The sequence below is a fragment of the Nasonia vitripennis genome, chromosome 3, assembly GCF_009193385.2.
Source record: "Nasonia vitripennis strain AsymCx chromosome 3, Nvit_psr_1.1, whole genome shotgun sequence".
NCBI lineage: Eukaryota > Metazoa > Arthropoda > Insecta > Hymenoptera > Pteromalidae > Nasonia > Nasonia vitripennis.
In genome coordinates this window covers 1,239,562-1,262,191 of record NC_045759.1, presented here as the reverse complement: position 1 = coordinate 1,262,191, position 22,630 = coordinate 1,239,562, and the positions used below count along the sequence as shown (strand labels likewise).

Sequence of the window (22,630 nt, the reverse complement as noted above, 5' to 3'; positions counted from 1 at the left end):
ACAACACACTCGCTCCGGATCCTGGACACTCGCGCTCGGCTTGCATAAGGCGCTGGGTATCGCCGTCGCTCTCGCTATTTAATAGAGAAAGTATCGCGTGGATGTATTTTTGCTTTCCAGCTGGCGAGCGCGCGCGCAGTACTGGCCACCGCCTCTGTCGACTTATATAATTTTTCGGACACGTCGCGTTCCCCTTTATACACGCGCTCGAAATCCGGCCTCTCGATTTATATATATACATTATACACACGCGCTGTTTTTATTTTTTTTTCTTTTTCGTTACCTGAGAGTATGTGTACGCGCGCGCGCGCGCGAGGAGGAAAGTGAGAGGGAAGGACGTGTGCAACGGCGATATGATATGAAAGTTTCGCGCAGCTGCAGCTGACCGTTGCTCGCAGATGCGGATCGTAACGAACGGCCTTCGCCCGTTTATTTGGGACTCGCGCGATTTTGCAAGGTTGGGCGGGAAAATTTTAATCGAGCGCGAGAAGTTTCTTTGGCGAGATTTTTGGGGACACGTTGTTGTTGCTGGTCGAGATGAAGTGGGTGGGATTTTCCCTGAGGTATCGGGTTGTGTAAGGCGAGAACCGAGCGTTGATTGTAATTCGAGGTTGTTTTACGCGGATTTGACGTGTGAATTAAAAGTTGGCTGCGAAAGTAAGAGCTTTATCGACGCGGTTTTATTCTGTGGGCTGATTTACTTTTATGGGATTATGCTCGATGGTAACGAGAAAAAAGAATTGTCTGTGAGATGGAAGAAAACCTTGTGAATTCAAACTTTCCGTGGAAATAAAATGTTTGATTTATTGGAAACGCCCGGTTTTATGATTGCACCGAGTGAGCTGCTATGCTTCGCTGTACTCGTTCAAGTCGACGCGCATACCTGAACTTGCGAACAGGTTTATCTAGACGAGATATCTGAGGATTTTCAAAACGCTTTTCAATAAAATACGATACGCGTAGCGTTTTCATCGTGGAGTCGGGTTGAGAACACGATATGTAATCCAATTATCTTTGTTTGATGTCAGTTCGAAATGGAGTCACAGAAACCTAATTCTGCCCGTAAGCCATACTTTTAAGTGATAATCGCGATCTCATGTCGAGGAAAAGTATTTCTTTTTCACCGCCGATAATAGAATCAAGATGTACTCACGAGCTTTAAACGCTGCTTAATTTGATACCCATGATTTACTCTGGTGCAGTCCAGTCATAATTAATCTCTACTCCAAAAGATCGCAGGATAAGAGAACTCGTTCTATTAACTAACTCGCTATACACTTAACAAGGAGTAACTCGGCGCGATCGCTTGCAAAACTCGCCTGATTTATAAGCGTTTCTTAATGCCCACACATCGGAATATTCCGCGAACATCTAAATTTTCCCTAGTATACAAAGAAAGAGACCACGACAACAGAAGCAAAAGAAAAGAAAGAGAAAGGAAAAGTAGTCCAGTGCGCGTGCGCACAGGTGTTTATTAAGTGTCCGACGATTGTAACTCACTTTCGTTCGCTCGATTTGTTTATTCTCCTTTTCGTCGCTCAAAAACCTATACATCCCCGAAGTTTTCGTTTTCAATCGAATCTCGCAACACGTGTACAAGTATCGGACGAGAACCGACCCGAAGGAGGAAAAATATTTTTAGCCGGACTTTTAAGTGGCGCTCGTTGCGTAATATTTACATAATTCGCCAACGAAGGCACGAAACGCATCGTTCTATACGCGCCGCGTTGGACGACTTATTTAGAAACCGTAATTCACTTTTACTTCTGACGGGGGAGATTCTGCTACGCTAATAATATTTGGATCGTTATATAAAGTGCAGCGTATGAACTTATTTACGCGTGATCGTTCGCTGTTGGAAAAAGCTCGTTACCGGCGGCGATGCTCCGATGATTTCCTTATAGTACCTATTCCTCGCGGTTAATCACTTTATTATGCATCCTCCGTGTGAAATAAGTTTCTGTGCAGGAAACGTTATACTTTCCGTGTGAAATCGGTCGTTTTTGAATGTAAAATTCCATTGCCATTAAGTGCAAGGAAGTAGCAATAAAGAAATGCGTTTTCGACTTACGAGAATGAGATCCTGGATGAGGTTGGAGATTCCTCGGTTTGCGATGACGAAGAGCCTGGTGACGGGTCCAGGAACAGCCTCTGTTTGGGGTCCAGGCGTAGGAGCGCCAGCCGCAGGGTCGCTCGTGCTGCTTCCACTACCAGCTACCAGCTGTAAAACAGAGCTTTAGTCAATTTTCGTTCGAGTTTTCTCGAGTCTGCAGGGTTAGCTCCCTAAAATTATGTCGTCCGAAGCTCGATCAGCCGATTGAAAATCCATGCTTTTGCGCACGAGACTATTGCATCTTTGAAAATGAAGAGAGTACATTTCGGCTCGAGCTTTTGACGATTTTAGGAAGCGAATGAGTACTCGTCCTCGGAGGAGCTGGGAGTGCTTTTCAAGGGACGAACGACAATCACAAGATCGTCCATTGACAATAATAAATTTGTAAAAAGCAATGCAGGATCTAAAAGTCGTGGTGGGGGGTAGAGAGTATAGAGCTTTGTAATGCATAACAAATGAGGTGCGCACTCTAAATTAATGCAAAATAGTTAGTCCACACTTCACACAATTTTCGGGGATGCAGACACGTGTGTTAATCGTGATCTTATACAGAATGTTTGAAAAACTGTTTGAAAAATCCATGCAGAAAAAAAAGTCCCGAGCACGTCCTCGATCTTTCAAATCGAGCGACTTGCACGAGTGAGTACTTCGAAGACAAGGCTGCGTCGTTCGCTTCGAAAGAACGTATCGTGAGGTAGAATCAAATGGTTTGTTATACTGTATAGAAATATATATATATATATATACTTCTACCAGAAAAATCGTATTAGTTATTTACAATTTCAAACACATACGGTTAATAAAGAGAAAAATAAACACGATGACAAATTTACAAACGGTAGTAAAGACAAACTGTAAAAGGTCTGCGTAAGATCGGAACACGACGTTCTGTTCAGCTTCTTCTCAAGGAAACATAAAGGAGGATAATTTCGTTCAACTCAATCATTAAATTTAGAGTGCGCACACTGCATCTCCACGTCCAGCTCCAGCGCTCCCGACACTACGGTGCTCATTACAACTGCGACAGTACAACTTATCGCAAAATTTCTCTCCCCTCTCCTACGACTTTTTTTCTCAATTATTATTATTACTATTATTACTGATTTGCAAAATAGTAATATACTTTGTTCTCTGGTGTGTCTACTGTAAGATCCTGTCGCCACGACTCTCCTCAATACAATTACAATGTAAAATACGTGATACGATATCCCCCATATATTGTGGTAATCAAATGCCCCCGTGTGTACAAAAGCCCTCGCTCTTTTTTTCATCGTATTACAACAATATGCTATGTATGTGCGAACCCACCATCTCTTCTGTCAGAGATTAATACGACTACAATTTTGTTTACTCGTTGGCTCTTCGCAACTTTATTCGTGTTGTTTTTATAATCAAATAGTATAAGGTGCATTAAAAGTTTTTCGATGTATACGCAGTAATCTACGGGTGTTATGCAGCGCATAGTGTTTTGGTTTAATTCGAGCTACTCGACACGCGCTTGTGCCGCAGCATGAAGCACGATGAGAATTGAATTTTTCATGATTGCAAAAAAATGTCTGTTAACTATCGCGACGACATGCTGCGACCGATTTGTGACGCTGCTCGAAAGGTGTCTCGTATAATTTATAACATACTACTACAAAAAAATGTTGTATACTACTGGCAGACGAAACAACCGCGAATAATTTTCCAAAATCATGCCGTTGACTCGGATTTGAAAGAAAAGAAAATTATTTCAGTGGAGCTCGAATGGACATCGCGGCGGACTCGCCTACCAGCTGATTACAAGTCAATGGTAACAATAAAAAAGTAAGTACTATGGGTATTCTTTTATCTACATACTCTCTACATACTGAAATTACAAATAATCACTAAGAAATATAGAGTGCACAGATAATTACGAGTTACAGTATATGAGAATCGACTGCAGTGTCACGGCGTGATAAGTTAATTATGGAAAAAATTATGAAAAAAAAAGAAAATATCAAAGTCGTAGCACTTTTTCGAAGACATGTACGAAGATGCACGTCCATCATCAGCCGTTGGGAGGCTATTTATTTCTTGGCCTCGTATTATTGCGTCATTCTTTTATAGTCCGTGATAAGTCGGCGTGGCGTCGGGACCGTTGGCGGTTGGCAAAGTGGATGAGATCGGGAGTTTATTACGTTTTTTTTTATGATGATGAAGTATTACTTGTTCGGGATGAGGAAATGTAAGGAGATGAATGAAGGAAAATATTTTAGAGTAAAAATTACTAAAATAAAACGAATCGCTATTATTGTGTCTGCAGATTGTGAATTCTGGAGGTACGCGCTTTTCAATTGCTTACGAATTACGAGTGGATTGATCTATTTACAATTTTGGAACACTCGAACAGATGTTCCCCTTCGTGATTGCAACATAATTTAGTAATTTTTACCATAAAATCATTTTCGTTTGATGTGATGAGAACAGGACGAAGAGATGCAGTTAGATCAATGAGCCGAAGCAAAAGTTTGTTTTTATTTTTATTTTGAATTAAAAATTGAATGAAAAAAAAATAGTAAAGAATGAAGTCCTCGTTGCATTTAGACAAGCGCAAAGACACAAAGGTTCATTAACACGTATCGTTTCAAACTTTAAACGTCAAAGCAATAGTATATAAAGTATTAGACACGTAGTGGAGTCATGCTTTTTGAAAATCGAAGGAAGTATTGAAAATTAGAACACAGATATATTAGAGCAGAGATACATTCGCTGGTAGAGTGATTAGGATTCGTAAAAAAGGGTTGCAAGAGAGTAAGTCGAGTAAAAAGTAAAAGTTACAGTATAGTTTCAGAAAATAAAACATCAACCTCGCAGTCGGTGTAGTTAAGAAGAAAGTGCGCGAGGTAAAGTAATTCGCATCGCAAGATACACGAGGCGAGTGAGTGAGAAACGTGATTGAAGGCGTATAGGCGTGCGCTGTGTGCATATAATAGGCGAGTGAGATCTCGTATTGTTAAGTAGGTGCGACGAGCAAAGTAATTAACGTCTACGTGCGGTTAATGTGCGAAAAATGGTATACGAAAGGTGCTTCGAGACAAAACAGTCAGTACAGAATAAATAGATAGACTCTAGTGCTTTTCCTTGCGTCTTTTTGTCGAACCGATTAAATCTTTTTACGGAACTAGCGAGTTGACATAAAAACTATCGAAATGGTTTTCATGCTTTTTTTATTATCAAGAAGAATAGAAGATACAAACAACAGAAACGGTAAAATGAAAATTTACTTACTCACAGAGGTTAGACAAAACGAAGTCACTGAAATGGTAAAATGAAAAATAAAACAAAAATAATTCGCTAAATCAAAATAGCCCCATGTCCAAAAACCCTTGACGCAAGGAATAGCACAACGACGATCCGAACATTGCGGAGATAAGTGTGTAGAAGAAAAGACAGTAAGGATAGATAATGCGACGTGTCTGGTAAACAAAAAGAGAGAAAGAGAGAAATGGGCACACAGTTGAGCAGCTGCACTAGCTTGCAGGGCTTCGTCGTACCGGTGGCATCATCATGGCGGTGCCGTTCATCCCCGCAGGCATCATCATTCCAGGCGGCGGCATCATTCCTGGGGGCATCATAGGGGCTGCCGGGGCAGCTGGCGCCGCGGGCATCATCGGTGCCCCAGCCGGCATCATGGGCGCCGCCGCGGGGGCCGGACCGACGTCGCGCGACGCGCTCAGGCCCAGCCCCAGACTCTGCGTGCCGGCCACCACGCGGTACACCGTGCCGGCCGCCCTTGCCGCGCCGTCCGCTGCTTGCTACGGAGACAGACAGGTTGTTCTCACTGGCTTTCGTGGCTTTTTACTTCACGCTGCTTGCCTTGCGACGATTTTTGATTTTTGTTTTTTTTTTGTATTCTCGTCGCTGAGTCTCGGCTCGCTCGAGTGAAGGGAGATTTCGTTTGGTGGCAGTTGTGGGATTTTTTTTTTCGTATTCGGTTCGATGGTGGGGGAGTAGTCATGTGTTATTATTTTTTATCGAATCGTGTCGTTTGGAAGATATACTAATGCTGCAAGAAGGGTTATGAGTTATTGCGATTTGAAAAGATCCATACGTAATCTCTTACAGTTGCGGAAACAGACGGGAAAATTTTACAGACTACTTTTTTCGGAGTGTATAATAGCTTCGTAGATTGATAACCATTGCAGTATTTTATTGCGAATTTTTGATGCTGCACGTATGGCCATTATATCAGAGGTTGCAGTATTGTTACGTGCTCTCTGTCTCTGTACGGCTGTAAAAATTTTATTAGTTACGCGGGCCCCGTTGTGCTTCTTTTTTTCCATTTTCCACCCGACAAAAGGCCCCCTTTTTTCCTGTCTTTTCACTCCGCGTATGAAACGTGCACGTGACGGTGTTTCGCAACGTCGATTTGTCTCTCAATGCGAATGACATTTTTGCTCTCTCTCTCTGCCGAGGAATATTTCTTGCTTCCAATGAGCCACTTGCATTTCAGACAAACGCCGTTCTTGAACTCCACGTGTAAGTTGGTTGCTGTGTTGCAAATCGCACACAACTAGCTTTAATTGCGTCAATGTCACATTTCGAATTTGATCGAAAGCATAATTTTGCAATTGTTTCACCAATCGCACGCAGTAAAGAATAATTTTTCGTCCAAGTACCAGATCTCCATCTTTCAACAATTGCGCAACAATGGCAAATAAAACCCTCATTTGCAACTCGAGTCAGTAAAAACTAGGCTATCCATTACGCGATTGACACCAAAGCACCTCGTCCGCTTCGAAAAGGCTACTTTTTTCCTCTCAAAAATTCCTGTATAATTTTCTCAACCCTATACTCTGGTGTAAAATAAGTCTAACGTATGCGAGAAAAAAAAGACACGCCGCGGTGACAAAAAATTACAGGCCGATAATATTTCCCCGTTCGCGACATTACGACCGCTTTCGGACACGGCACACGGCGTCGCTGCCGCAGCGCAACGAGTTCGTTGCGCCGCCCGTCGACGCATTTAGAATGTCGTGCACAGATCGCGGTAAAAGGCTGCAGACCTCTGCGCGCGAGATAAGAGCAACAGGGAAAGAGAGAGAGAGAGAGAGAGAGAGAGAGAGAGAGAGAGAGAGAGAGAGAAAAAACGCGAAAAGTCGTTTGGCCAATCGCCGACGGCCCGTAGGAAAAATGCCGTATGGACGCGTGTGTTTCGCCGCGGTATACGTTTCCTACGAGATGACGGTATGTCCGCGCGTATGTTAATGGAAACCGTTTTTTGCCATTCGATTGCGAGACAACGCGGAGCGCTCCGATCAATCTGGTTTTTCTTCGATTATCGCTGGCGATTTAAAGGCTGAGCTTATTAAATGATAACCGACTTTTTCTCGCGTGCGTCGTCGCCAGACAAGGTTTTCTACTTTTTTTCGGCGATGTCGAAGTGGCCTATTGTTGTCGATCGGTATGCGTGGATTCTAAAGCTCAATTGTGCAAATCGGTTTGAGGAATGTGAAATTCATAAGTGAATCGAGCGGCGGCACGAACGAAACTGTTCTCAAGCGTTTTAATCAACTGGTTATTACGCGAGGAAAAAAAAGGTATTTGTTGTGAGGTAACCTAATTGGATAACACCGATTCCTGTAATTTCGGCGGAAAGTTTTTAAAATGCGTAAGTCGATAAGGAGTAAACGACAAGCCGTGAATTATACTTTCACGCAAGTCGACGCGAACCGACCAATTTTTTATTTACGGCGCTCTAAAATTTTCGACGGTTACGTCTCGCGTATAAAGAATAGCTGAAACGCAAAAATTGCACACGTGGCCTACTACCTGAATTTCAAATTTCATAGTAATTTAAATAAATCTCAATTTCCCTCATATTTCAAATCTTCAAATGTACATAACCGAGTGAAAACCTTGAGGAGGACTTCACGACTTGCTGCCGATCGCGATACACTTTCACCGACGCCGCTGGCGCGCAAGGGCGGACTAGAGCCGACCTGTTACTACTGCGCGAGAGTCATTCATCCGTAGGGGTCTTTGATACGATAATACGCGGAAGCTGCTGCCATCTCGACATACAATAGCTCGAGTCTCTATACACACGCGACGTGTCTTCGCCGCGCACGATTCTATTCGTCTTTTGCCTTTTGCGGTCTCTGCACGTGCTATTGTGCATTGAGCCAGGCTAATGACACTGCGAACAATTTGTACAATGAAATCCGAACGATGTTGTGAATTTTTACACACGAGCTGTTTGTTCTGTATTCTAATTGGAAATTGTACGTAGTAAATTAGCTTAGTTTTTTAGTTTTTTTCAAGGAGTGCATCGTTTTAGCGGATACACATGAATTTTATGCTCGTAGTAAAAAATTGTTTTAATCTTGAGGATATTGAGACATGTAAATGGATGTGCATATCGGCAGGTGAAATCTATGTATAGTGTGAGGCGATCGGCAAACTTTTTTTTTTGATGACGCGGCAGTAAAAGACTGGATTCACCGATGATCAGTCGAGCGTTGGAAAATACAAGAAAAGCGGCAATATTTCATGCTTTTATTTCACGCACTTTGACGAAAAATTATTTGTGAGTGGAACAGCGTCTTGCGTAATTAGAAATGTTTAAGTTGTAAATTCTGCTATGTGAAACAATCGAATTATTTTTACTGCTGCCTTATTCTCATACTTATAGATAATAGGATCGAACCTCATCTCAATTAATTGAGTTTGTATTTGTACTAGCGAAAAAGATTGATATAAATAATTCGCAGTTACTGAACACTGCATATCTGGTCTATTTAAATTTTGAACTTTCTACTTATGAAACTAATATCCTTGCAAATAAGAGAGTTCTCTGAAGATTATATCTTTACGATATAAATTCAACGCAACGGAGAGAAATATGTAAAACGAGAGATTTTCCTTTTAAATGGGAGACTGAAAATATATTAGTCAAATACTCGAGTTTCTAAAGCGATACTTTGCCGAGACTTGTAGAATTAGACTTTAAAATGTCAGTGCGTTGAGAATAAAGGAAGCATTCACGGAATGAGAGAAATAGATAAATTGATGGATATTGTATAACAAGTCTCAGAAATGTACACTTCTGAGTAACTCTCATTAAAAATAAAAACGAAGAGTGAACCACCCTCCCAATAAAACGCCAAGATTCTCAATCGACCGACTTACCCTGATGATGTCGAAGAGGAAGTTTCCTGAACCGCCTCCGCTGCCGCCACCGGCACCGCCGTTACCACCAGACGCTCCGAAACCAAAGTTGAGGAACCTCTTGTTACGATTCTCGTCGTCGCTGGCCTCGACGTCTTCCAGCGGCGCGAGCTCACCCTCGCCGGCTTCGTTGTTGCTCTGGGGAGTCTCATCGGCGAACTGTACGCGAACTTCGTTGTTTTGCGACTCGGCTTGGCTCTGAGATTCAGCCTCGCTAACCACCTGGTTGTTCTCACTGGCTTCTGGGTTCACGTCCTGTAATTTACAAAGGCTATGTGAGTTTTCGGCTTTGAATGGTCGAGTCGAGGTTATTGAAGAGCGTGGATGGAATAATGTATGGCTGTTGTGTGGGTATTATTATGTGGTTCTTTGATCGACTCTTTAAAGAGTTGAGGTGCTAGAGTGCTTGACATTCTGTTTTACTTTTTAAGAGTATTGAAACAAAGACATCCACATAAATTTACAGCTGAAATGCAATGAATGTCAAACGTATTGTAATATTCGAAGAGATTCAGATATTGTCGTAAAAGCAAGAAGTGAAAAAAATAAATAAAACTTCGCACAGTGTCTTGTATTCGTGGAAGTGTGAAATATTGTGAAAACATATTGTAGAATGAGGCGTAGTAAAAATAATAGTGTTATAAAATAAATATTTATGTGATATATGTATATTATTGTATCAGTATTATATGAAATAAGACAATTGTTATGAACAATTGATTGAAATATAAATGAAAGCTGAAAATATAAATTAGTTAAAAAAATAATAGACACAGATATGTGCTTGACGATTAAAGAAAACGTAGTTCAAAGAGGTTTGAACACCATGTTGTGATTTATATTAGCAGCAAAACATCGACTCGCACTAAGTCTTGTGAACGGCGAGCAGGATGTAAAAACGTTAATCACATTCAAAGAGATACAGAAAGTAAAAAATGTTTGAGTCAGCCGATGCATACGTTAACCTTGCAACGATGACTAAATGCGTTCGATAAGTGATACGAGAAAAAAGTTTTTCCTTTTTATTAATACAAAAAAAGAATAATAATAATAATAATAAATGCGCAAGGCCTGCAATACATGAAGCCTCAGAAGGTAGTCCATTCCATGTTTGGAAAGGATACATCGTGTGTAGCGTACGATACTTTCACGATGTTCGCATGATACAGAATGATCATGACGATAAGCTGATTTTTAATACTTATATAACTTTGCTAGTTTAGGTTCATAGTTACGATAATCAAATTATCATTCAACACACTCTTCACTAATTCAACGTTCTCAACATCCACCGAGTAAAACATGTGTTTTTTTGTGTACAGTAATAATCCCAAACTAGCAAACAGATGTCTGAGTTGTAAAAAAGCAGCGTAGACATAAACGCAGTAGTAGAAAATAATAGAAATTAGACACTGAGATGCGCAACATCGAAGGCAGCGAGACGAGTAAAATATGCTGGTGAAAAATAAAAAAAGACTGATCGCACATTTTGTAAGTTATTTGTGGGCAATCGTTAGAAACAGAGAGCAATAAAGTAGACTATAGATAATTTGATCTTTACATTCAGGTACAACGACCATGCATGGAACTGCCATCTTTCATCAGCGCCCCCGTTAAAGTGTTATATTCCTGAAGATCCTTCCTTGCGCCAGGGTTTCTCTGCCCACGAAGACTGCAGTCACCCACGCCGAAGCGTTTATGTTTGGAAAAGGTTTTCCTCTATCTCAATATTACCTCGAAGAGATTTAGATACCTTTTAGTTATTCCTTTGATATCTCGCTTGTTTTATCGTCCTTTTATATATAGAGTTATTGGATTTTTTTTTTCCAAAAAGGAGTAAGAAAATCAAAAAAGGTTAGAAGCCAATGCAGTAATTTTATTTGTAACAAACATACCACTAATAGATTTCGATCTATCGAGCATACGAGTATATTAATTTATACAAAAACAGCCAAAAAACATATAACTCACAATCATGGTCATTTTACACGTGTTAATATACAGAACATCATTGGTTACCTTACAAATTATTAATAGTGTTAATATAGGAAACATTTGATTATCTTATTTGATCTTGTGTAAAAATTTACTAACTACATTGTACTCTATGCTGTTAATAATGAGTTAAATCTAGAGTCAAACTCGCGTACTTTGGTTTGCCATGTTAAAAAATGCGACACGAGTGCGACAATTAAAGAAGGAAAGTTGAGTGCAAAATGGTTAACTCTCTGTAAAGTCTTACAACATTGTCCTGAAAATGAGAAGATCAAGATCGAGTGTTTGAATTGTCAACGGTATAACAATGTGACTATCAGAGGAAAGAGAAATCGTTCTTGGAAACAATGGAGGAAGTTTAGATGATAAATGATATAAATAGAAAGACAGGAAGAATAGAATAAAAAGTTAAGGAACAAGTAAGAATAGTAATAGAAATGCACCTAACTTTCAGAAGTGTTAATTAATCCTAGAGGTGGAACTAGAAGAGTTGAAGTAGGATAAGATGAGATCAAAGTATTGACGACATAGACAGATATAGGAAAAAATGATATAGTGACTCGAGAGAAATGAACAAGTAAGACACTCGTATTTGAGTTTATCCATAACAAAATAAGAAAAGTTATAAAAAAAATCATAAAAAAATAGTAAAACAAGATAATTCCAGTTTATCACGCAACTGTCCTAAGTGTGCGGATTGTAACATTCACTAACTTAAATTTATAATCGATACTTTCTTGTACTCTAGTAATGTAGATCTTCTTTTATAAGTCACAGAATAACTTTTTTAAATTCTAATAAGCTCACGACAGTAATACTGCACGTTTGAAACGTTATATTCTTGAATGATTAGTACATAAATTATGTGATTTACATGTTAAATGTTAAATTTCGTTTGAAATTAGTAAAAAAATGAAAGTATTACTTGTTTAAATCGCTTGAATAAATATAGAAAGATTACACAGTACAAAAAAGTAAAGAATATTTTGAAGGGCATCTAGGAAGATTATTTTTACGATAGTTAATTTCGTAAATTCGATGCGATGATCGATTTTTATACAATAAATTATTGACTAAGAATTTTTTTCTTTTTTGAATATTGAGATTCTTTCGTTATCAAATCGAATAATGTTACCCAACACTATCGACTGATGTTTTTTGATTAAAAATAAATTTAGTCGTTCGTTCGATTTCTTTTTTGATTTTTCAAAGAGTTGCCCTCCGCTGATAAAAATTCGCTTAAGATACAAAATATTTGCACCAGTTTATACTAAAAGTAAACAATATCCATTTAAAAGGAGCACGTTAAATATTAGTTGTTTTAATTATTCTATAAAAGGGACTCCCAGTAACCGGCTACCGGCTATTTGCACATTTTTGGTCACCAACTGCTTCCGACTATTCGACTCTCAAAACGATCATATAACTATATGCACTATACACCGCGGATACGAAGAACACCCGTTAACCAGTTAACCAAGAGCCCTTATGTCATGGTCATCCTCATTAAACTTGTATCGCGTTGAGCGTCACACTATCAGCCTCCGAAAGAGTCGTCTCTTCCGGCCGATCGCTCGTCGTCGGCATCGGCGTGGTTACCGATACCGATTCTGCCGTCGTGCTCTCCTCGCTCTTGATCGTAGGCAATTCTAACGAGATCTTAGAGCTGTTATCTTCCTCCTTAGGTTTACCGAAGAAGTCGTCGTCGTCGACGAAGCTCTTAAAGTCATCGTCGTCAAAGGGACTCTTGGCTTCGACGGTGGTACCGGAGTTGCTGTTCTTGGCGCTACCACCTGCAGCGTCGCCGCCTCCGAAGAGGCCACCACCGCCGTTCTTGTTGCCGCCCAGGACGCTCTGGATGACCACCGGACCGAAGATTTTAAAGACCTCGCCGATTACCATGTTGACCTTGTCTTCGATCATCTAGAAAATTACAGGAGGTTCTGGTTTGGCTGATTCGTGATTTTCTTTTTTGTTTTCATTTGATGGTGGTGGTGGTGGTGCGGCCAGGTGAGGGTTTTCGGTCTCGAGCGGCTCTCCTAGGCACGACGAGTCTTTTTTCCATAAAGCTTTTGTCGTGTCGGAGAGGTGATGATGATTGTTGGTGAGATAGAGAAGAGAGATATTTTTTTGTTTGGCGATTTTGTGCGTAAAAGAGATGAAGATTTTTATATGTAGATTCGACGAAGTATGTGGTGGCGATTCGTTCTTTCGGGGCTTGAGATCGTCTTTCAGATCCTTTTAAATCCTAACAAGGAAAGCAATGTATCCTTTGTTCTAGCGAGTTGTGGGATTTTTTAAAATGTACCTGCTTATTCTAGATCGTGGCAACTTTTTGCAAAACATTAGCAATCATGGAGTATTATGTTTCTATCACTATATATTTGCACTACAAATTATAGTCTCACGGGCATGAAGGTAATTGAGTTAATCTTTCTCCAAGTATTATGTTATATTTACCTCGGTTCAATGTACTGCGACTGAAAAAAGTCGAACACTGCCGAGTATGATATCTATCATTTTTAATTGACTATTGGCTATTGCTATACATTACGTAATGTCTGTATTTCGAGAAGTGTAATTCGTTTCAGTAAGATATGCGTTACTGCAGTGATTGTAGCACATCCACTTCGGATCGTCGACTGCAATCATCTCTAAACGCATCGATCATAATTACGGTACAATATTTTTGCCCAGAAATCAATTATTGCTCGACAAATAATTTTTGCGGTAAGTATTAACGCTCGCGTCGTCGAGTCACACAATAGAATCTAGAAAAATCAAAACTTTTTCGCTGCATATCACGTGAAGAAACGAAACGATGCGATGCGACCTCGTACCGAAAAGCCTGCCAAGCATCGATAGCCGCAGCTTGTGTTTCGCCACGATTTTTCTGCGATCAAACGCCGGTAGAATTTCGTGTGTGTGTGTCTGCACCGCACAATCGGGAATACGAAATGCGCGAGAGCCGCTTTCCTCTTGGAAATCGCCGTATTCGCGAGGCGTCGGCACATCGGAAAAGTCTGCGGTGAGCACATTAGTTGCGCGAGTAGACGTTGCTACCAGTCGATTTCTGATTTTGTAATTGCGATTTGCGGTTGTTTGCTTAAAAAGGGGATTCGTTGCAAAAGTTTCGACTTCAGTGAAGAGAGCGTTACGTTTTGGAGAAGTTTTTGCCCGATAGTGCGATTTCGGTTTCAAGATCAATGACAGAGGATACACTAACGTTAAATTAACTCTTTACATAAAATATTATGCAAATTTCCATTCTTCCATACCCGCATACGAATTTCTTCATTATAACGAGCTCAATAACTCAATTAAAATCATAGTCGAGTATAGTGCAATACAATAGAGGAAAAGTTTCACATGGATGTACACAATCGCATCGATGCAAATACTCCTCAAGGTTCCAGGTAACTGCGCTTCCCTCAGTGCATTTCAAGACCGATTCGAGAGGTTCATATCCTCGAACCGCAAGCGCATTTCAAAACATCCCCAATATACGCAAATAACCCGCACTATTCTCGATAACCTCGTTATTACAGAAATCAAACAAAACGGGAGTATCACTTTTTAGACACTGCAGTGGGTATACCGTGAATTTTGCAATCGGGCGACCGCGACTATAATAACAGTTGTAGCGCCAAACTAATGGGCTTCGAATCGCGCCGATTTTTCGATTGATCAACGCGGGAGCGCTCAGTCGGAAATTACACAGCTATGGATTTTTAATGAGTCCGCCAGGGCCGTGACGGTTGCCAAATTACTCTGTTGTATAGCTGATTTTCAATAATTGACGTTTAGAGGCTTCGAGAGAGGGGATTTCGGATTTTTCTCGTGCTAATTACTCGGCTCAGCGTTGCATCCGTGCAATTATATTCTTTATGAGAAAATCGTTATTATCAAAGAATTTTCGAAGAAGGAATGTGAAAATCGGATAGAAATCGGTATACGAGGTTTCCAAATCGCATTTCGAATTACGCGCTAGTTAAACATGAAAATGGGCGCTAAAATATTCGCGAAAATTCTTTTATACGATTCAAATCAAAGGAAATGAATAAAAAACAAGTAGCTCGAGCGAGTAGACTAGAGTCGCGGTTCCGAGTGCGCGCGCGCGCGCCGAAACACAATGCGAGTTGAATCGCCTCTCCCGCGAAAGGGAAAAGCGCGCGCGTGCGGTTCTTTCGCATAATACACACGTTTAAAGCGCCTTATCGATCGCAGACACGCTTTTTACGCCGCCGCCGACGCGAGGAAGCAACGACCGCGAGCGAGCGAGCTAACGTTGTATTGTTATACTCGCTGCGGCTGACGAAAGAAAGGAAAAGACGCGGCGCGCTATGCGTGTTTAAGGTAATCGTCGGGCTAATTGACGTTTAAACGATGCTTGAAAGGTTTTCTGGACTTTTTGGAAATTTGAAAGATCGTGCGACGCGTTGAAAGGTGTCTCTTAGTTTTCTAATTTAGATATCAAGAGCAGCATGATCAAAGTAATTGGACTTTCAAACACACAAATTAAAGCCGGGATTTCTACGTAATTACAGCTGCGGCTGCTGAGCGACGCGACTATTTTCATCTCTGCGGCTATAAATAAACACCGAAACAAAGTTTCTTTCACCGAGTCGATGCTCAATTTTCGTAATTAAATGGAAAATTGTTTCGCCACATTACAATTTCCGGTTTTCAACAACGGATCGAACCGATACCATCGTATGTTCTTGCAAAATCCATATCGCGAATGCTCGTGTGAGTTTTTCTCGCGTGGAAAGCGTAAAATTCTCCTACCACCTCGCAAGGTCACGCCAGCCATCCGGTAGAGGAGGAAACCATTTAGTCGACGATAATTCTCTAATTAAAAAAACTAACGATTTTCCCAAACCGATCTCTACGATCCCAAAAAACCTGTCAATCCCACGATCGAGTCACCGCGCGTCGTAACACTCGAGCGGCAAAACGGAAAACTCATCGCGCAGAACGGAAACACGCGCACGCGTATATATAGTTATATACGTCCTTCCGCTTTCGCAAGGCAGCACATAGGATCGGCCCAAAGGCGTAACGAGTTCGCGTGGCGTTGAATTATATCGAAGCTCGTGGGATATATAACTATACACTCGAGGCTCGCGCGCAAAAGGATAGCTGCTCGTCGCGCAGACGAAAACGTCGTCGCCGCCGCTGCTTTCACGTCAGGAATGCAGCGACGAGGGCCCCGCGGAGAGAAAGAGCGCACGCTATCTTTTTCCTTCCTTCTCTTTATCAAGAGCGAGAGTTCGTGTGTCGGCGTGCTGTACACGAGATTTTCCCAAAGACGCTACTGTTGATTTATGGAGATCGAGAGTGTGAACGTGAGGCGATTGTTTTGAGATTGAGACGTCGGTTGCGCGTTTGATGTTTTGACGCGGCGAAGGTTGCGCTATTGGCATTGAATGCGATGTTCCATTGATCGGCTGAAGGTGTTCGCGAGAGGTGGACTTGCGTAATTTGGAAAATGAGAATGTATACACTTAATTGAGATATAAAAATTTTACTTCGCGTTGCACGGAATACTTATCGTTACTCGCGGGGAAATAATTTTACGTAATTATTGCTCTTTCAGCGTTGTCACCTTCCGCGAAAACTTGCTTCGGAGCAAAAAATTGTTTTTCTTATTTTCGCAAAAATAATCACGGAAACTCTTAATTACTTCTTTGCATGTCTATCTGGTTTACTGTGGCAGCAGATTCCAGCCAAGATTATTCACAATTTTTTTCGTAGGATTTTAACGATTTTGTATTTAGTTGATTACGAGTGTTGCACGATTCATGAATAGATGCCGCATACCCTGGATTTCGAAAATAAACCGACGAGTTTCTGGTTTGAAAAATTGAGGAAAATCTCGCGATACAGTCGCAGCTGGTACAACGAAGTCGTAAATATCGCTACAACTAGGTACAGCGGACACACTTACTCAACTGCACTGTATCCACGGATTTACCGTCTCATTGTACTCAAGGAGCGTTTGCTGCTCCAATAAATTTTAATTCGCAAACTAAATTCTCAAAGGGCCGTTGACGATGATAAAAAAAAACGTATGAGATAAAAAACCAAAAAGTGCTGAAAAAAAAATAACAGAAGAAGAGAGGTGCGAGAAAATGTCGCGGGAGCCGGGGTTCGTAAGCTCACCTTGGTTACGTCGGGGAAAAGCTGTCGCAGCAGGCCGATCGTCCTCTTGCTCCTCAGCGCGGCATCGTTGTCCGCTTCGACCACCATCAGCCGATCGAGAGCCTGCAAAAACACACTTGTCGGTTGGCCCTCCGCTTTTTTCTCCATATTCCGTGCTTTTGGGGTCTACTTTTACTACGTGCGTTTTTACTGACGTTCATTGTAGAAAAGAACGTAAATGCTTGTTCTGACTTGCGGGGGAGGCAAGATGAGAAGTTTCGTTCTTTTCTACAATGGGATGTTCCATCGTTCAAACTACAATGGGGGGCTCGTTAATACAGTGCAAAACTCGGATCAGGTACGCAATGGGGGTCACTGTAATACTAGTGAAATGTAATATCTCTAAATTCTTCGCCTTGGGCGTACAATAATTCTACATTTAATCAGACAGAACTCCCAACAATTCATACACCCGCTGACTGCGAGTAATGGCCGCTAATACACCCCGCTTCATTCGAGCGCAATTATTTTCTTATCTGCGTGCGTCTCGAGAATTGCGGCAGCGCAGCAAGAATTACGTGCGCACAGCGCGTGTTCGCAGGCGCGATTTACGTTTCTCGTAAAAAACGCTCGGCCCGCGCGCGTATGATCCTTTGTTTATTCAGCGATATCCTTTCACTCTTATAACTGGACTTGCGCCCCGCGAGTGGACGACATTAGCGTTAATCATTTTGAATAGTGTGTGTACCCCGGCGAAAATCGCGGTGAAGTAATTTTCGCGGATAAGTATTATGTTGCACGACTTTTCTGCGCTTATGTACAGAACTGAGGTGAGTGACCGGCTTGTGTAGTGCGGCAGTCGCTCTGGGTTTCGATTAGATAATGTATTTACGTTTGAAGTCGTATAGTGTGTTGGATTGATTTATTTTTTAACTTGGCTAGAAGAACAATTTTCAAGCTACTCGACGTTTACGGGGAAATTAGATGAATTAAAGAATACGTTTATGGCGCTATTTAAATTGTAGCAGTTTTATGTTAAATTTTAACGACTCCTCCGAGCAGGTGTCGGAAAAAGAGCTGCGTGGTATTTCAGAAAAGCGAATTTTCGTACGCGGTAATGTTTCGCAAACGATTGTTTGAAGTGAAATTGCTGCGTTCATTACGGAGTTTAGTACGGTAGCAGTAAAGCTTTTCCAATAGAGTGTCATGTACATAGAGTATATTTATGTTCTCATAAAAGAATTCATATTTACGAAAATGAGTAATTTCGACGTTACGAAATAATTGAATCATGCTTTAACCAATAAATTATATTTACTTATCAAGTAGCCACATTTTTTAACAAGAAAACGTACTAGTTTTCGATTAAGTTATTACGGTATGTAAACTACATACACATCGGCAATATTTATTCGAAATAACATTCCACTACAATCTCGTTTCCTACACCCATTCTCTTGCCTCGCCACATGAAAAACTCCAGCCATTGTTATAACACGCCACATACCCCGAACCGTAATCGCAGCCAACATCAATGATAAAAAATTGCTCCGAATCCGCTCACCCGTCACCTCGAAAATTCCCGCGAATTTTCCCCTAACTAAGATTTACGACAACTACGTATCACAGCAGCCATTATCCTGTCGACAAAAGGCCGCCGGCTTATCACGTCCGATATTCCTTAAAGTGCACAGGAAGAAAGAAAGACAGCGAACGGAGCCGAGGCGTGGCTGGAGTCGCATAAAATCGCCAATAAATATCGAGCGCTGCGTCGGCCGCGTTGCTCAACGCGATATGGTCCACTTTCTCCGCGCCGGTCACTATCGCGTCGAGATCTCGAAGCGGTAGCGGTGGCAGCTGTGGACTCGCGGTCTATGAACGAGGAAAATTCAAGCGACGAAGGAGCGATGGTTTTGGAGATGTTTGACTTCGAGTTTCGAGTTTACTTCGTGAAGCTAATGACTCTATTATCGGGTGTCTAAAAGCACAGCCGATTTTTTTCACCGCACACGTTTGGCGTAAGTTGATTAACTTTTACTTTCGAGTTAGCGCAGCATTGTTCTCGTATGGATTTTTTTTAATTAAGAGAGAATAGACGCAAGAACCTGACCGTAAACGAATGCACGAATAAAAGCATAACGATTCGTTTTGTTCTACAGTATAAAAGCTGATACCGGATAGTGGCCAACGTCGGTTTCGATATTGTTGCTTAACTATTGGGCAAGAAGCTTTATTTGAACAAATTTTCTAATCGACTTCCCATTCGCGATTGCGGAATCCCTGCGGGATATATGCGCTCGTATCCAGGTGTGGCAAGAATTAATAATCGCGTTCTAATCAACTCGTACATAATAATAATGCAAATGTTCGCGCGGAGGGGATAAAATATAATTTTTAACAGGTTGTAAAACGACGAGTGTCATTGAAGCTGAAATTACACACATTAGGAAGTGTATTTGGAACACCGATAGCTACGAGGTTTCGTCATACGAAAAATGTAGGTTCTCTACTTAAACTCACAATCGGCCAAATTACATGTTCCTCAACCTACTTAACGCATGACAAAATTTACCCTGAAACGTTATTTTTCATTTCTGTAGCGAAGGATTTGAACGAGTACAAGAGAAGAAATTAGCTTCTCCGAAATGGTAAAAAATACGCGCATAATTACAGTGATAAACACCCGCGGCTGCGAACACAATACCGCAGTAGCAGCAGCTTTGAAATTCCCGACCTCAACACGAATCGACGCCGAGCAGAAAAGCCGACATACGTATATAGTATACATACGGTCCTAAAATGTGTGTATAAAATCATGTAACGCGTAAGCTCCCCCAGGCTCCCGGTGACCTTAAAGGCCAGTGCAGCAAGAAGTCGCGCGAGACGTACTCGCTACCACTGCAGCCGTTCTCCAGTCCCACACATGTATACATTATACACGCATTACGCAAGGCATCTGGCGACCGATCGAACGAATCGATCGGCTCCCCTCCTGTACACACTCCATTTACCAGCTGTTAAGTTAATCCTCGAGCGTCGACCGCTGCTCGATCGGTTTTTGCTCTTGTATAGCCGCGATATCGGTAAGAGTTTGTATAGGTAAAAAAGTTCTGAGCGCAGAGATTGAAAGCACAATCACGAAGTGGCGATTCGAACATTCGGCGGAATTAATCAGCTGCGGATTCCATAGCTGCCGCCGCTGCGGCTTGGCGTCACTCGATCGGTTAGAAAGCGGCACGATGATGGAGACGGTGCCGTGCCGGACAATTAGTTATAGTTTCGCGGCTAGGAAATTATGCAGCCCGTCCGAAAGTCGCTGTTGTCAGGCCGCTGTGGGTTTGTTCGGAAAATGGTTCGATTGATTTTAATAACACGCCTAATTGTGGATATATACTTATATAGTTATTTAAGTGCGATCGAACGCTTTTTACACGAATTGCTGTTGCGTGAATGTTCGAAAGGCCAAGAGCACTGGCCATTTTATTGAAGATCAAGTCGATGACGTTACAAACGTTTTATTGTAGAAAGTTTCTTTCTCCGCCGAAATAAAATCAGCCGATGAGAACCAATCATCGTAATAAAGTATACACGCAGTGATAACGAAATATTCGATAAGCATTAACGCGATGAAAGGACTCTTCAATCGATCGTAATCACTGTCGCGCCACTAATCAACAGCGCACCGTACCATTGAAAATGCGTCGGCGGAAAGAAAACCAGCACCTATGAATGTAATCGCGGGCGACAATTGTCATTCTAAAAAAGCCACGCGACCGCGTGTGCCGAATGCAAAAGCCGTCGACCGCAAAGTCATCGCGAGGATGAATTTCGCCGGAAGGGTGTCAATGTCATCATAAGTGCGCCGCGAGCAATGCGAATCCGACGATACTATATAAACGTTCGAAACACGTAGCTCCGATGTTATCCGCGTGGAAATCGCCTGTATTATAAGCAAGACAAGGATTACCGAAGGAGATTTACATCGTTATGTCAGGAGTGTGTACAGAGATCGAGATTGATCGCACGTCGGGGAATCGGTAAAGATCGGTAGTGAAAATATAGGGGAAAATCGCGCGTAAATCAGAAACTAATACAACCGAATCGATCAACTTCTAAGAACACGCATTATCGTCTCAAGTTTAGTGTGTAATTTCGGCTCGTCGACTTTGACGCGCGAGGTACGCGTTTATCGCGCAATTGATCGCAAATCGATTGGAATCGATTGTCCGGGTGAAATCGCTCCTCTCTAGCGAAACGAAAGCCGAGCGGGAACGCGTGGGTTTAGAGCCCACGCGAGATAAATCGATTGTTCGGGCGAAAGTCGAGGCTTTTTTTTACTATATTCGTGCCGAAAAAAATGTTATCGAGCCTTATCTTGAGGTATGACGAGAAAGGATTGTTACGAGTTATATATTTTATCGAGAAATTTAAATATGGAGTGAGATTTCCCGATCGGCATTAAATTTACTGACTGATGGCTGCTCACGCTCTTTATGTAATGTGATTTATATAAAAACTTTTTGCCGATATTGCGATACTTCCTTTCGCGTTTGGGCTCGAATCTGTCGAGGATTTCAGGTTCAGTAAAATGTGATAACGATTCAACGATAATAAATATACATCGGTTGATAAAAACTCCCAGACATCCTATCATCCAGTCGAAAGAAGTGCTATAAATTTAGCGAATAAGGAAATAATCATCCTGTTAAGGAAATTCTTTCGACACCTCTCTCACGTTATTTTTTATCGATGAATAGCAATCCAAACCGAATATATCCTAATTTCAAGTCTGTTAACCCGATGCAGGAAGCTTCCCAAAAAATTTTACATATCAAACTGATTTTAATTTAAAATCTTCGAAGACCACCCCGATTTGTGTCCGCGAGCGTCCTTCGAGTTCTTCCGAGTACAATCGCGCACATGCATAGAGCATAGCAGTAAACACAGTCGCAGAGCTAGCGTAGACTTTCCATTAGGCGCCGATCGAGCGAAGAAAGTGTCCGAGAGTCTCCTCCACGGTGTGCGTGCCCAGTGAAAGTGCCGGTCGCGAGATGGATGTGTGCGAGGAGGCGTGCGAATGTATATAGCTTGGGCTTCTCGGAGCCTGTAATAGGAGGCATAACGCTCGACTTTTACGAAAATCGAGGACCGGACGATTATGTCAACGGAACTGCCGAAAGT

At 41.6% G+C, this 22,630-nt stretch overlaps 1 protein-coding gene across 5 annotated transcripts in view; it reads right to left on the bottom strand.

Moving 5' to 3' along the window:
• LOC100678555 (translation initiation factor IF-2) overlaps positions 1–22,630 on the bottom strand; it is a 33,446-nt gene that overhangs the window by 3,714 nt on the left and 7,102 nt on the right. For 3 of the 5 annotated variants that reach the window (XM_032597911.1, XM_031926153.2, XM_032597910.1), the window contains exons 3-6: positions 17,471–17,572; positions 9,272–9,565; positions 5,635–5,895; positions 2,072–2,221 (exon numbers count right to left, since the gene is read on the bottom strand). In XM_032597911.1, the coding sequence (XP_032453802.1) occupies positions 2,072–2,221; positions 5,635–5,895; positions 9,272–9,565; positions 17,471–17,572 (807 nt within the window). The remainder of the gene's footprint in view (positions 1–2,071; positions 2,222–5,634; positions 5,896–9,271; positions 9,566–17,470; positions 17,573–22,630) is intronic. The other 2 variants (XM_032597912.1, XM_032597913.1) reach the window with 2 other exon arrangements.